This window comes from Lineus longissimus, chromosome 3, assembly GCF_910592395.1.
Source record: "Lineus longissimus chromosome 3, tnLinLong1.2, whole genome shotgun sequence".
NCBI classification, from domain to species: Eukaryota; Metazoa; Nemertea; class Pilidiophora; order Heteronemertea; family Lineidae; genus Lineus; species Lineus longissimus.
In genome coordinates, this window is record NC_088310.1 from 16,008,633 (window position 1) to 16,021,321 (window position 12,689).

At 40.0% G+C, this 12,689-nt stretch overlaps 1 protein-coding gene across 1 annotated transcript in view; it reads right to left on the reverse strand.

Moving 5' to 3' along the window:
* Positions 1 to 12,689, reverse strand: part of LOC135484029 (calcium permeable stress-gated cation channel 1-like) — an 81,591-nt gene that overhangs the window by 20,093 nt on the left and 48,809 nt on the right. The window contains exons 13-21 of the mRNA XM_064765059.1: positions 10,727 to 10,986; positions 9,948 to 10,101; positions 8,923 to 9,029; positions 7,725 to 7,811; positions 6,996 to 7,052; positions 6,640 to 6,802; positions 6,120 to 6,225; positions 3,927 to 4,094; positions 3,498 to 3,613 (exon numbers count right to left, since the gene is read on the reverse strand). Of these exons, the coding sequence (XP_064621129.1) occupies positions 3,498 to 3,613; positions 3,927 to 4,094; positions 6,120 to 6,225; positions 6,640 to 6,802; positions 6,996 to 7,052; positions 7,725 to 7,811; positions 8,923 to 9,029; positions 9,948 to 10,101; positions 10,727 to 10,986 (1,218 nt within the window). The remainder of the gene's footprint in view (positions 1 to 3,497; positions 3,614 to 3,926; positions 4,095 to 6,119; positions 6,226 to 6,639; positions 6,803 to 6,995; positions 7,053 to 7,724; positions 7,812 to 8,922; positions 9,030 to 9,947; positions 10,102 to 10,726; positions 10,987 to 12,689) is intronic.

Genomic DNA, 12,689 nt, shown 5'->3' on the forward strand with positions numbered 1-12,689 from the left:
ATATCTGTCGAATTGAAAAGGTCAGTTTTGCATTCAGAATTGTTGGCCTCTATTTCTACCATCTCATGACAGTTATGAAAAGCTCCGGCTCGTTAAATTACTATATCGAATGCAACCTGTCATTGGTCTACCGAGTGGTCAGCAGTTTCCTTCTGATCTGGAGACATGTATAACATAAGATGCAAGAACAGCTTAAAAGACATGACTTGACAAAAAACATGACTACGATAAATTAATGAATTACCCTGTCCGCATTAGTATTGACAGGCTGTGGTGATTGCAACAATACGGAGTACAATGAGAAGGTGCTACATGACGCTTAAACATTACACTGTGGTTATTCCTTCGTGAACAGAATATAATTTCCAATGGCTATTTTTACGAGAATTTTGGTAGCGCATGCACATTGCGAAAACATTTAACTAAGAATTTTGTGTGGAACCAGCTCAATCACAACCAAAATCACCATACACACATACGTATGATAGTAAAAGAAATTCTAATTCTAATTCTTAGATATTCCAATCATTTGATATACAGAGTGTGGTTCAATATTACTGTATTAACAAATGACTGATGAAGAACTGCACATATATTGTATCAAGTATGGATTGAATTATCTACTGGCATTGTGTAAACCTTGATGCTATCGATACTGTCATCCCCAGCCTTTATTCTGATCACACTGTATCAAGTTCTTCATAAACATGATAAATGAAAATAGATATGTCGCATTTTGCATTATTGTGCATGTGCAACCAAAAGTCATGTAAAGTTAACCAGCAGCATATGGTTTGAGGTTACGTAAGAATAACCACAATGAAAAAATTAACCCTTAAGGACAATGGTCAAGTTGCTCTTTCAAGAAATCATTAAAACCTATATCAAGTACTCCTTTCAGAAAGTGTATGAAAAAGAATGTCAAAGAGCATCCTTATCTAAATCTACAATAAGTTGAACAATAAATGAAGACAGCGGAGATTTAAAGTTCATATCATTCTTTCTGACACACGCTGTATTCATCTACATGTATGTCTTGTTTACAGAAAACGACCTCACTTTTTTTAACAGCCCATAGTCCTATAAGGGTCAATGTAAAGATTTAAGTGAGCACATTGATTATTAATGAAAGCCTAGATAAGTTACCGTCGGCGTTGCCATCACAAGATCAACATGAAAGGCACGCTATGAAAATATGAAGAAATAAACACAGTGATAGGCTTTTGATTAAGATAATTGTTGATACTTTTAGAAATATGAACACAGGAAAGATAAAAAATCTTAGACTTGTTAATCCAAATATGTTAAAAATTTTAAACTTAAGAGCTTACAATTCTTTTTGAAAGTAAACCAAGCTCAAATTTGTAATAATGTCTTTAGAACATAGCAACAGTTACGTTATTCTTGGTTTTAAAAGACCTGGTCAGCATGTGGTATACCCAGCCCCTTTTTAACAATGAGGCGGTCATAATTTAGCATTGCTATAACGCTCAGGCCAATCCAGAGCATAGGCCCACAGTGTGTAATATCTTTACTGCTTTGAATAAATGGTGTCGATTACTTAAGTGATTGGTCAGAATACCAGAATGATGACCAGCCGGTTAAGCTTGCAGCACACTGGACGCCAACTCCGGCGGCAAGGCGCGTTTTTTGCCGCAAGAGTCCTGAACGCCTGAAAAATCCGTAGTGTGCTACGGACGGCGTCAGGCAAACGCCACTTGCCGCCACTTGCCGCCACTTGCCGCCACTTGCCGCCAGATATCTAGCATGTTTGATTTTTGACGCCTGTAGCGGCGTCTGAACGCCAGTGAACGCAAGAAGAATCCAGGTGTGCTACGGATCGCCGCCAGAGTTGGCGTCAACCAGCGTCAACGGCGAGGCTTTGGCCAATCAGCTTGCGTCTTGACGTCACATGATATCAAAATGGCAGCCCCCACGATTCTTGGAAGTGGCGGAAAAGACGCTACTGGACGCCAATTCTGAGTAGGTGTGCTATGAGCGCGATCCACTGCCGCCAACTCTGGCGTCGAGCGGCGTTCAGTCGCGTTCAGTCTGACGCGCCTTGCCGCCGAAGTTGGCGTCCAGTGTGCTGCAAGCTTTACGTCAAATCTGTCAATTCATCACTAATCTAGCCAATCCAGACAGAATTCGCGCTTTAAGACATGCCTCCATTCATGAATGTGGCTGTGCAGTATTATAATCGTGGATTGGGGCATGGCCAACGGACTGGTCGTTTAAAACCGAGAATAGAGTATATTTATAATGGCATTGTCATTGACACAGAGAGGAATCCCCGGACAAAAACTTTTACTAAAAGACCAAGCACTGTCAGTCGGGGCCAACCTGACATTCTTTAACATCACTACATATGTACATGTACTACATCACTACATATCATGATACATCAAGTTCAGCAGTGGTCACTTTTCTGAGGAAAGCACAAGAAAATACCAAGTAAATACTAATTCATTTCGTCACATGAGAAATAAATTGTAAATGAAATCTCAAATGTGTTCATTTAAACTCAACCCTGCATGAATGGTTTTGTTTGATTAATTTCGCTTGGAAGAGGATTGATACACATATCTGTTCTCAAACACATCAAAAGACAGGATAGTTCCCGTAAAGTAAGATGTCAGGGAAGACATGGATATAGTAGTTAGCTCCAGGATGGTGCGAAATATTTCATATCGCTCTCAATTTCACAATTTCTCTTTGATTTTCATTCAACTTACCTCATAATGTTTAATAATCTTTACCTTATGTCCCTTTGTTTAAATCCATTCAAAACTTCACTCTGACCAAGATAAGGATGATTTTTGCAGTATATGTTTCCCATGCATAACACATGTCAAAGACTGTATGTCATGATGATGTACTCGCAAAAGACAGTTTTGACGCTGTGCTACATCATTTAAAATCCTGTCATTTGCGCAATGGCGGCTAATCCATGTACAACGTATGTCTAGGAAAATTTCCTATTCTGTAACCAGCTTCTTGAGCGGTTGTGGTCAGAAGGCATTTTTGAATGAATTAAAACGGTGGGACAGGATATAAAGATTCATATGAGGCAGGATTGATATAATTCAGAGTGAAATGTTAGAAATGACAGCAATTGAAAACATTTCTCATCAACTTGGGGCAAACAATAGTTGAAGCTACGCGAGTATTAAACGCATAAGAGTTAACTCAGTGAAAAAAACTAAGTGAAAAAATTACTTAGATATCAACCTGATCAAATAGATTCAGAATGATATTAACTAAAGGTATCAGGTGCAAATCAACTTAAGTTAGTTACACACTGAATGAAAACTGAGTTAGTCTTAGTGAGGAACTAATGATGACACCAGTCAATTATATACATGTACATATCTTGAGATTGTAAAGGTCTAACTGAAGTGTGCAAATTGCAGCTCTGTGCATTGTTTGAAACAAAGTAGCAAGAGACTGAGCCAGGTTGGCAAAATTTGATTTGATTTGAATGCTTTTGTACCCACCTTGTAAGAGATTGGACTGAGGCCCTTGAACCAACCGAAGCAGACTCTCCCCAGGAAGATAATGAGAGTAATGAACAGTGCTATCATAGAGAACACTGACAGACCATGCATCTTTTCTGAAAGGGAAAGCGATAAACATATTAATAACAAGTAGATGTGAGCTTTCATGCAAAGATAAAAAATACTACTTTAAAATAAGTTTGCATTACTGACCTTGATTGCAAAAAGAGGTATGTATTTTTAAAGCACAATGGTCAAACTGAGGGACAAAGAAGTAGAGTCAAGTGCAATTATTCTTCCTTCATCCATTGATGAAGTTAATACTTCATGTTCCTGCTGGTGTAGAAATGCTTGGACGTATTTGACAACAGCTTAACCTGCCAAAAGAGGCACAATCCCCAACAGCGTAATGAGATGACTGTCACCAACCTGATCGCAATATTGTGAAGAAGACCACATTGAACTGGAGAAGAATTACTGCCACAATGACGAAGTTGATGGCACTGGCATGGATATCCTTGTCAATCTTCGATGGACCATATGCAAAGTAGATGTTATATCTATCAACCAAATGCTTCAGGGTCAAGTAGACCAGACCTGTAATGAAGAGAGAGAACAACTGAGTCAACTGAAGAATGGGAGACATTTTAGTCTGTGCTGACTAGTGGTCAAAGCATCTGCCTCACAAACGGGAGGTTAAAGGTTAAAGACACTTTGCTAGCTTGTTCTAATGTAGCCAATTAAAATAGGCTTCAATCCGTTATGCTGTACATCACGCCTATCTGTGGCAACTAGCCGACGAAGGTCCAGGCTCTGTAATGTATTTCATTTCCAACACTGGGGTGACTTCTAAAGAACTGCAATTCATGAATAACTTAATTAACTGAAGATATGTCATACATCATCACAAAGCAACCTTAGCTAACACCTTTCCAAAAATCACTTTCTCCAATGATTGTACTTCTCTGGAATTTTAACCACTTCACTGATGGAAATTTTTGACGTTATTCGGTTGACCACTGGACTTCACAGCTTCATTCCCGACAGTGACGTAATGACATGCAATGCATTATGCATCATAGTACATTGCGTCATGACGTCATCAGACCAAAATTCCGGTCTACAGTAGCGCGAGTCTTTGCACGTCAGACCCAAATCTTCGGGCTACAGTTAAGTGAAGTGGACAGTCCACAGAAGTACAATCATAAATGCAATCAGAAATAAACTAGATATAACGCGATTGAGGCGAATTGCAATGTATGCCCCGCTCCATGGGCACCAGTGTCAACAGGCCACTCACTAAACTGGTTTTCAAGTTATGGGGTGTTAAGGAAAGATGGCCTCTTGCTGGCCATATGAATTTCAGAGCACGACCAAAATCGATAGGGACCCTTGCCCCATCCACCCCAACTCACTATATAAATTACAGATCAATCTGGTCACCGGTTCTTGAGTTATAGTCCGGAATAGGTTGCGGCGGACACGGAAACCAGCTGAAAACATAATGCCCCACCTCAACTTCTTTAAGCTGGGCATAATGATGATGATGATGGTGAAATGCCTTTTCCATATTGGCGATTACGCGGCATAATATCCAAATGTAGAGAAAGGTCTTTGGTCTTCAACCAACAACAGCTGGCAAACCCATTTTTGATTAATTCATGATTAATACATAACAAGATGGCGGCCTGGGGGCCATATTGGATATCAGGTGGGGCCAGAAAATTATACAGCACCTCCCTTACCCTATGCGATCATACCACAGAAATATCAGTGCTTCTGGAGATATCGGTTGGAATGCTAAAAATCCAAGATGCCAACTGACGGCCATCTCGGATTTCGGATTGCCCCCAAAATCAGTAGGGAAACTCCCCTACCATAGGCCATTACACCACAAAAGCTTCAAGTCTGTCGGACATGCGGTTCATCAATTAAAGAGCGGAATGCAAAAATCTAAGATGGCGGCTGGCGGCCATATTGGATTTTGGAACGTGCCCAAAATCGATAGGGAACCTCCCCAACCGAAGACTTTTACACCACAAAATGGTTGAAGTCTGGCGGACCTCTAGTTCTTCAGGTAACGAGCGGAATGCCAAAACCTAAGATGGCGGCTGGCGAACATATTGGATTTTTGAACGCGCCCAAAATTGATAGGGAACCTCCCCCACTGAAGGCCATTACACCACTAAAGTTTGAAGTCTGTCGGACCTCTAGTTCTTCAGTAAACGAGCGGAATGCGAAAACCTAAGATGGCGGCTGGCGGCCATATTGGATTTTGAATGCGCCCAAAATCAATAGGGAACCTCCCCCACTAAAGGCCATTACACCACTAAAGTTTGAAGTCTGTCGGACCGCTAGTTCTTCAGGTAACAAGCGGAATGCAAAAACCTAAGATGGCGGCTGGCGGCCATATTGGATTTTGGAACGCACCAAAAATCAATAGAGACCCTTTGACACACTAGGCCTATACCCCCTAAAAATTTCAAGTCAGCCGAACAAGGGGTTCTTGAGTTATAGTTCGAAATTCAGTGCCGGGGCGGCGGCCGGAAACCACCCAAGTACATAATGCCCCCACTAAGGAGGGGGCATAGTAAGAGAGTTTCATATTCTAAATTAACTTACCGAATGGTACAATTAGTGGACACGGAATGCTATAGACAACAACAACCGCAAAGATGCACAAGGTCCAAGCATATTCACAGCCGAATTGGAACTGCCATATAATAGCCTAAAGCAAGAATGAGAAGATGAATTAGTAATCTCAAATTCAATTGTCATGATAGAGGTGGAGAATAAGTTTCAAAACTTACCGAGAAACTTGATTACTTGGGTAAGCCTCCTGATCTACTGAGAAATCAAAATATTGTGAAGGAGTAACTTCCGTCTTTTTTTCCTGTCTGCCCCTTGAATTGCCGATTTTAAATGTGGCAATATCAACGCACAGATTGGATCAGTTGTCATTTGTCTTTATGGCACATCGGAGGTAAGCTTTATTCCGAACATTTAGATTGCAATCTACTTACTCTTTATAAGTGAAGTACTGCCAGAGTTTTTTTTCATTCGTAATCCTATAGATAGGATCACGAACGACTAAAAATCAACTTTGGCATATCTGGTCTCGAAGGTAAGGATTTCAACTGACCTTTCTGACAGCAGTTTTCTCAGCAGCCGAGCGAGCAGCAAGCAGACGGATTGCATACATAAACAGCTCAGGAAACCTGATTAACTCTAGACCAGTTCCAATGAATGCTGAAGTGATCACATAGTTGACAAAGAATGCACCATTACCAGGCAGGAATACACACCTGAAAATATAACAGGGTCTGATGAAAGGCCAAATCTTCAAACAGCGATTACAGAACAGTATATTAAGCATTGTTTAAAAAGTACATATTGTTCTTTAAAGTTGTGAAAAAAGCCGGTATAACTGAAAGACTGTACCTTTTATTATCATCCATACCGGCAAAATGAAATGTTATAATTCTACTTAAAACTTACTGCCACCTAAACTTTTTATCCTCATCAGTAATGGCCCACTCAAAGAATGCTTTGGCGCTGGAATGGAAAATGATATCGTCATTATCATGACAGCTGATTACAACGTTTTGCATTAAAAAAAACGTCACATCATTGAAGCACCCACATCCAATAAAAGAAGCAAACTAGCCTTTGATGTTTAGCCGTAGAAAAGTTTATTTATCATAACTGCCCTTTTGATCATTAAAAGTCAACATGGTCAAGTATTATTGATATGTGACCCGTCACAGCAAAACCAGGCACATGTCGCACGTAAGATGAGCCGAGATGACACCAGGAGATAATAGAAGAAATTGATGTCGTCAGATTTCACAAAAGGCAGACAATAGTGAAATGAACAAACAGTCCGTCTCAACCAGCCAAAGCAACATGCGACTGGTTTTGCTAGAATGGGTCACATATTTGGTTAAGTGATACACAGAAAAGATATCCATTTTTCCACTCTCCTTGCCCTTATACATGTCATAGTAAACACTTGCTTTGGGGCACAAGACCAATGTGCCAGTATTAAACCTGTCACCCTATTCATGTAGCATGCAAAATGAAAACTCTGTCTCCATTTATGCATCAATCCATAACTGAGAGTTGGACTTCATGAAGGGTCTGTGGGAGCAAGTTGCAGTGATAGCAGAGCTATGATGGTCAAGTAGATTTCAATACAAACTGATTAAATGTCACTCATAACCATACCTTGTTAGTCCAAGAGACGGCAGAATAATCACCATCACCAGTAAGAAGATAAACGTTTTTCTCATCACTGCATGGTGTTCAGCCGTTCTGAAAAACAAGAAAATTGCTTAATGATTCTAAAACATCTGGGTTAAGAATGAACCGCACTTTCCAGTGTAAATGCACTATGCGCCAACGAAGCCTCGCTTTGAATTCAGCGGTTATAGTTAGGCAACCATAACCGCTTGGGTTGGTGCAAAATATGGAAGTAGTCAAAAAGCATTTAAAAACACATTATTCGTTATTCAATTTGAGATGTTTTAGAATAGAAATTGATACCTCACTTGTCAGTATTGATTGTCTCACAATAACCACGAGGGTGGAGCTAAAATGTTGGCCAAAACCTCAGCTTTGCCTTGGTTTTTGTCTACATTTTTGCAACACCCTCGCGGTTATGGAGATACAACCATTACCGACAGTGAGGTATCAATTCCTTAAATCAAGAAACTTGAAAGCATTATTTCCCTAGGTGTTGCTTTACAGTAGAACCTCTCTATTAAGGACACCCTTGGGATGGACAAGTGCTGTCCTTTATAGAGAGGTGTTCTGATTAGAGAGGTCAAATTGAATGGAAACAACCAATTCGGGACCAAAACTAGTGTCCTTAATAGAGAGGTGTTGGCTAAGGGAGGTTCCACTGTATATTAACCAAGTGTTACTACGAAATGAGGTGTTTTGTCAATGGTAATTGGACTGAACACAGTAGTTTGAGGCATTACATTTCCGAGTATGCCCAGTGATTCACCAATAGTGGCTAAACACTGGCCACCTAGCGGTAGCTTATACATAAGGACAACATCTATTACAGAGTTTGGTTGTCGATTCTTAAACATGAAATCTTTTAATGAATTAAATCAGCCAGTGCATGACAAATTCATTTAATTCATGAATGAAACAGAAATTTCATACGAAAATTTAACAGTTAGCAGTTTTTTGAACATTTAGAATTGATCAGATTATTCCGACATGAAGATCGTGCCACAACAAAATCAATGTGGTGGACAACCAAAATAAAATTAATTAGAAGCAGCCCCCCCCCCCAGCAGTGGCCGATTTAGCACCACCACGCGGGTCAAATGGTTAGGCGATGGAAACAATTGAATACCTACTTTAGTCTGGGGCCTATCTATGTTATATGAAGAGAGATTTAGGGTATTACCTTGTCCAGTGGCCAATGAACTGGTCAGAATAGTAGACACAATACGGCATCAATGCGGAGATTGTCCATAGAATGAGTGTGGGCACAAACTGTACGATGATAGCACTCTGAAAAAGGTAAGGAAACATTATATGACCGTGTGATAATAAGACATACAATTGGATTACCACTGTTATGTTAGAATCTCTTAATACGGGACACCATAGAATGCCATTGGAGACCATCATCGAAACAATTGATAATTTAATGATGGTTTGAAGAATAAGGCCAAGAATATATTCCTTGGGCGAATAAAATATTACTTCATATTTGTGTATGTGACCTTCTACAGCAAATCCAGTCACATGTCAACAAAATGAAACTGAGCACATGCCATTTATAAAATCCCTTTTTCATCAGCTTTAAAATGATGAACAGATCTCCCAGATATCTTCAAAATTGGTGATTTCACAGCCATAAAAAAAGAATTTTTCAAAAGTAATGCATCAGACTAATTTTAATGCACTTAATTCAGAAAGTTCTCTGGTGAAATGTCAGGCCTAGCTCACATAAGTCTTATAAAACTCATCTATGACAAAGTAACATGAATCTCTTGGATCATTTCATTACATTTTTAGGGTGGAAATCAACAGAGATTTAGACATCCAATTAATTCTAAAACAATTAGATGTACAGTAGAACCTCCCTATTAAGGACAACCTCGGGACTGACAAATACCGTCCTTAATAGAGAGGTGTCCTGATTAGAGAGGTCAAATTGAATGAAAACAACCTGTTTGGCCCCAAAACTACTGTCCTGATTGGAGAGGGTGGTTCCACACTCATTCAGCGAGACAAATGAGCCAGCTGCCTGTGCTGTTGAATCAACTGGAATTATCACATTCAACTTGTAAGAACTGACCACTGCTCCAACTTTTAGGACTAATTGAGATGCAATCAGGCTCAGATTGCAAGGTTGAATTGAGGGCACCAGTAATCACAGCCACCTCTTAATCCTCCGAGCTAAGCTTCTCCTAGCTTACTTACATGTGTTTGCTCTAGTTCTTTCTTGTACTTTATTTCATCGAGAGAGTTCATGATAATAGATGGCGTTGTGAGGAAGAAGAGGAGAATCGTCAGGACTAGATTGATGACGATTGCCTTCGTCCACCACCATAATGGGTCCACAGATAGGTTCTCCCTGCAATATAAGAATGACATCTAATTGAAGAGGAAATGATGCATCAGAATCAAGTATTGATTGAATTTTCACCACTGACATGACAATTTACATCAACAGCTAATTTCAACTGTTATAGATCGTCTGCCACTTGATACATTAGGCCAGACTTTTTTCATTCCTTGTTTCGCGGATCCGCCGACGATGAACCGAAAAAAAATTATATTTAGCATTTGTGCGGATCCGCCAATGCTAAAAGACCCATTATTGAAAAAAAAAATTTAATTTAATCATTATTTCTTCCTCTTGTATTATTATTATTGTCTTGTATTATTAAAGCCATAGTTAATTCTGACTGTCAGAGCCAAGGAAGATAATAATGATAGTGAGTGCTTATATACCACTTTTCACTGTATAATCTACTGTCTCAAAGTGCTTTACAACCGCAAACATTACCCAGCCTATCCAGAAACTTTTCTGGAGAACCAAGGGCAGCCCCAATCTGGCACACGCCAGAACATTTCAGGTCAGTTCAGAGGAACAATTGGCACCGACCAGGTAGAGAACCCAGGACCTCCCGATCACAAGGCCGACACTCAACCCTTGTGCGCTCTCTTATATGATACTATTTACACTGCCTCCTTACCAATAGATATTGTCAGGTGCTGGTGCATATTGGACAGACCAGTCGTAGACCTGGAGCTCTGAGCTCACGCTAGACACTAGTGGGTTGTTAGCTCCCTTGCATGCAGTACGGAAATCAGTGTAGATCCTCGCAGCCATCTCGTCATCTTCTGTCGTGACAAATGCTATCCCCAGGGCTTCTTGAAAGGCACGAAATTTCTCTCCTTCACATAAATCCCTTAACCTCTTCTCTTCATCACCATAGTAGTTGATGGCATCAACCTGGAGTGAAAGAAACCAGAGTTATATTGGGTCTTTTGAACCCTGAGCTGCTTGATATCAGAACTTGTCTGACCAATACGACAATTTGCTTCAAAATTTCAGCTCAAAATATAATACAAATTTTTCAAGCCCATAAAACACAGAGATGCTTTACAGTGTTCGATTTTAAGGTTTTATCGCCATTTGTCAACCAGCCACCCAGTCCCTAATCCGACGTTGGCCATGTCAACATCAACTTGCCTGCTTCCAATTGCAACCACATGAACTGATGACATATTGTGAGTGGCGGCCATGTTATTGATTAATTTGCCCACTTCTGCGAAGCTCAGCAATCACCAAATACCAGGAAGTAAATCTGCATGTGCTTTTGGCAAGTTGTCAGCAGGGCAACCAGCAGTGAAGTTGCCGATCTTAAAGTTGCCACGGACGAGCTCACAATTGGGAAAATCGAACACTGCTTTATATGATGAATGATAATATATTCCAATTGCTCAGTCTCTCATGTTAATTCAGAACATGGTCTTTATCTATTCATCTTAAATATATCAAAAACTGACACTTATGGAGAAAACTCCATGATCACTAAAGCTATGCCTCCTTGCTATGACCAATCTGAGATTGTCTTTTTTGCCCACTTTTCAAATTCTATATTTCCATTTATGGTTAAGCTGTGAAACCTGAGCATTTTCCGGTGGCCTCCTGTCACAATTTTCAATTTGAACTCTTGGTCAAGCCACACTAGGCATTTAATCAAGCACTTTTAAAAACTGTTCTAGGAAGGGACAGGGATTGATTGATAAAGTGGTAGTGCACCATTTACGATTTCAACTCCGACTTGAACAGAGAGAATTATTATCGTTTTCTCAGGACTTGTCTGATTTAAATAAGGTGACAAGCCTTTTTAAAGGACCATTGGCATTATCATTGCAGTATGTTTGTTTTTATTCAGGTTTCTGAACATGTTTGATGCTTTTCTAATTTTGTTTCAGCTCTCAGATAGTAGAAAACGCGTTATTCGTTATTTTCATTTAAGTGTGAGTCCTGGCACGAAAGACCTTTCCCGCCACGTGAGCGCATGCTGAGATCTGAGATCACGTCACCCCGATATTAAGATGCAATGTCATCTCCATTTGTCGACGCAGTTGCGGGGTTATCAAGCGCCATCAGCATGACGTTGGAAAAATCGATATCAGCAACATGACGTCAAGGGGTAGATCCTAGCTGCAGGAAATGCCATACTAATGCATCGTTCCACATGGAAAGATTCGATGCGTGGAGAGCTATAAACAAGGGCCAAATCGGAGTCAACATCGGAAAAGTGCGATAATTCAGTCAGATTTTAATTTTTTTCCTTTTTTGAGCAATTTGTTGATAGAAACTACTTATGTAGAATAGGAGGTGACTGGGCAGCTGACAGCTGGGTAATATTGCCCTTAACTCTTCCGGTGCCATACTCATTGATCAATTAGGTCAAGAAAAGAATGGGAAGCTTGTGTGTGTCAGAGGTCATATTCAAAGTCATAGAGATAGCTTTTAAGACTTAAATAAGAACAGGACTCATAACATCCACCTTATTTATGCCCAGGATGTTGGAAAGGTTCTTTTAAAATTCCATTGAATTTTAGATGACAAAACATTCAGCCTCAAAGTTGAAGTCAGAGTTATAAATGGTGTGGAACCTCTCTCGCAATGAGAAGATGCAG